General features: G+C 40.3%; 1 protein-coding gene across 1 annotated transcript; it reads left to right on the top strand.

Moving 5' to 3' along the window:
- Nucleotides 1-1,211: 1,211 nt before the first annotated feature.
- On the top strand, nucleotides 1,212-2,015 carry LOC110258521 (olfactory receptor 7A17-like). The gene is made up of 2 exons (XM_021081770.1): nucleotides 1,212-1,559; nucleotides 1,845-2,015. Exons 1-2 carry the CDS (start codon nucleotides 1,212-1,214, stop codon nucleotides 2,013-2,015), a joined length of 519 nt encoding a protein of 172 aa, XP_020937429.1.
- The last annotated feature ends 556 nt before the right edge of the window (nucleotides 2,016-2,571 follow it).

The following is a 2,571-nucleotide window of genomic DNA, read 5'->3' as shown; positions in this document are numbered from 1 at the left end:
GATATTTTATGTTTGCTTAAACACAAAAAAATGGCCATCTCAGTATAAGGCTCCAGGTTTTTTTGTCCATGAGAAGCTTAAGAATTGGAATTTCTGTGAACTATTTTTGCAGTGTACAAAGGAAAGATCATTGATGAGACCAACTTGGGTTTAGACATTCTTAGTGTAAACAATAAGACTACGGCTGAGAAAGACATGGAAATAACACAATGCAGGAGGCACAGTGCACTCTGTGTGTGTGTTGATTACTTGTAGGGGCATAAGCAGTCCTCAGAACAGAGGTATCAGGTCTCACATATTCCAGGGTGACTCTTAAAATGCTGGAACCAAAACTCAATCAAAGTCTTATTCAGTATCAATTCTTGGGACCTTTTTACAATAAGATTAATAAAGTGCAATATGTAGCATGAAATAGGAAGTCCCTGTGTCCTGGGGTTTCAGCAGTAGCAGAAAGGCCATTTCCATCCTCAATTTGTGTGACACTATCTCTCATCACTTTCTCATGTTCTATCACCTTGCAACACCTGCTTCACTTTTTTGACTTGAACATTGAAAATGACCATCTTCCTTGCACTGGACATTACCCCTGCTGGGAACACACTACCTCACATAATCCTGCATCTCCCTCCCTCTTTTACTTGAGGTCAATGTAGAAATGTCACCTTGTCTGCAGATAGCATTGCAAATATCCATGAAAAACGGAAGCCATAGTCACCCTCTCCTTTATACCAGCTCACCTTTTCTACATACCTGTCACCATCTGAAATGCTATGAATTCATTATTTGCTTGTATTTTCTTTCTCCCTGTTTTCCTCTTCAGCAGTCTACACTCATTGCCTAGACATTGGTATCATGGTCAAATCTCAATTTTATTCCTAAATACATGAAAAATGTCTAACAAAATCTAAAGAATACATCACCCTTTAGGGAAAGAGTTGATAGGGACAAAAATTCTATATTGGTGGTGTCATGGAGGACCATATTCATATGTAAAATATTTTGTTTAATGACTACAAAATATAGGTTGCAATATTTCAAATGTGTGAGTAAATCAGGCGGCTGTGAAAATTTGTCATGTCACTTTTCTCTTTTCTGGAAGTCACCTTCACCACATGGAACTAGGCAATGATACACAAATTTCAGAATTTCTACTTCTGGGGTTTTCAGAAGATCCAGAATTGCAGCTCATCATATTTGGGATTTTCCTCTCCATGTACCTGATCACTGTGTTTGGAAACCTGCTCATCATCCTGGCTATCAGCTCAGACTCCCACCTCCATACACCTATGTACTTTTTTCTATCCAACCTGTCCTTTGTAGACATCTGTTTCACTTCCACCACCATCCCAAAGATGCTGTGGAACATCCAGATGCAGAGCAAAACTATCACTTATGAAGGCTGCATCACACAGATTTATTTTCTCATCCTCTTTGCAGTGTTGGACATCTTTCTCCTGACTGTGATGGCCTATGACCGCTTTGTGGCCATCTGCCACCCCCTACACTACACAGTCATCATGAACCCTCGGCTCTGTGGACTGCTGGTCCTGATGTCGTGGATCATAAATATCTTAAATTCCTTATTACAAAGCTTGATGATGTTGCGACTTTCCTTCTGCACAAACTTTGAAATCCCCCACTTTTTCTGTGAACTCAATCATATGGTCCAACTTGCCTGTTCTGACACCTTTCTTAATACCATAGTGATGTATTTTGCAGCTGTCCTGCTGGGGGGTGGTCCCTTTGCTGGTATCATTTACTCTTACTCTAAAATAGTTTCCTCCATACGTAGAATCTCATCAGCTCAGGGCAAGTATAAAGCCTTTTCCACCTGTGCATCTCACCTCTCAGTTGTCTCCTTATTTTATTGCACGATGTTAGGAGTGTACCTTAGCTCTGCTGCTACTCACAGCGCACATTCAAGCTCGACAGCCTCAGTGATGTACACTGTCATCACACCCATGCCGAACCCCTTCATCTACAGTCTAAGGAATAAAGACATGAAGAAGCTCTGAAAGCATTCTTTGTGAAGGGAACTGTATAAGGGTCAATGGTCCTAAAATTTAAGATTCTCCTGTTATTGAAGTGTTCAAAGCCTCAAGTCAGAAATTGTCAATTTCTTTTTCTTTTTTATGGCTACACCCACAGCATATACAAGTTCCCAGGCTATGGATCAAATTAAGCTGCAGCTACCAGCCTACGCTACAGCCATAGCAACACCAGATCCCAGCTGCATCTGCAGGCTTTGCCATAGCTTGTGGTGATGCTGGATCTTTAATCCACTGATCGAGGCCAGGGATTGGATGGAAGCTGTGTCCTCGAGGAAATTACATTGGGTTCTTATCCCACTAAGTCACAAAGGGAATTCTCCAAGTTTTAACTTTTTAAATCAAACTATGGAAGTAAAACTTTCTCTTTTTAGACAAATAAATTCTTGGACTTTCCATTTCTTTGACTGCAACTTCTCTATTAAATTTATGTAACTCACTTTATTAAGCTCTCTCCTCTCTCTGACATCCAACAGCTTTTTCCTTGTTTTATTCCTACTTTCCCAAATTTACTTCAACAATG

This window comes from Sus scrofa, unplaced genomic scaffold, assembly GCF_000003025.6.
Source record: "Sus scrofa isolate TJ Tabasco breed Duroc unplaced genomic scaffold, Sscrofa11.1 Contig2258, whole genome shotgun sequence".
NCBI lineage: Eukaryota > Metazoa > Chordata > Mammalia > Artiodactyla > Suidae > Sus > Sus scrofa.
The sequence above is the reverse complement of the archived record's forward strand: the minus strand, read 5'-3'. Positions and strand labels throughout refer to the sequence as shown.

Coding starts and splice junctions, on each gene's coding strand:
- LOC110258521 (XM_021081770.1), top strand. CDS start 1,212: ATGTACCTGATCACTGTGTTTGGAAACCTGCTCATCATCCTGGCTATC. Junction 1,560..1,844: donor TGCTGGTCCTGATGTCGTGG/ATCATAAATATC, acceptor TGTGCATCTCAC/CTCTCAGTTGTCTCCTTATT.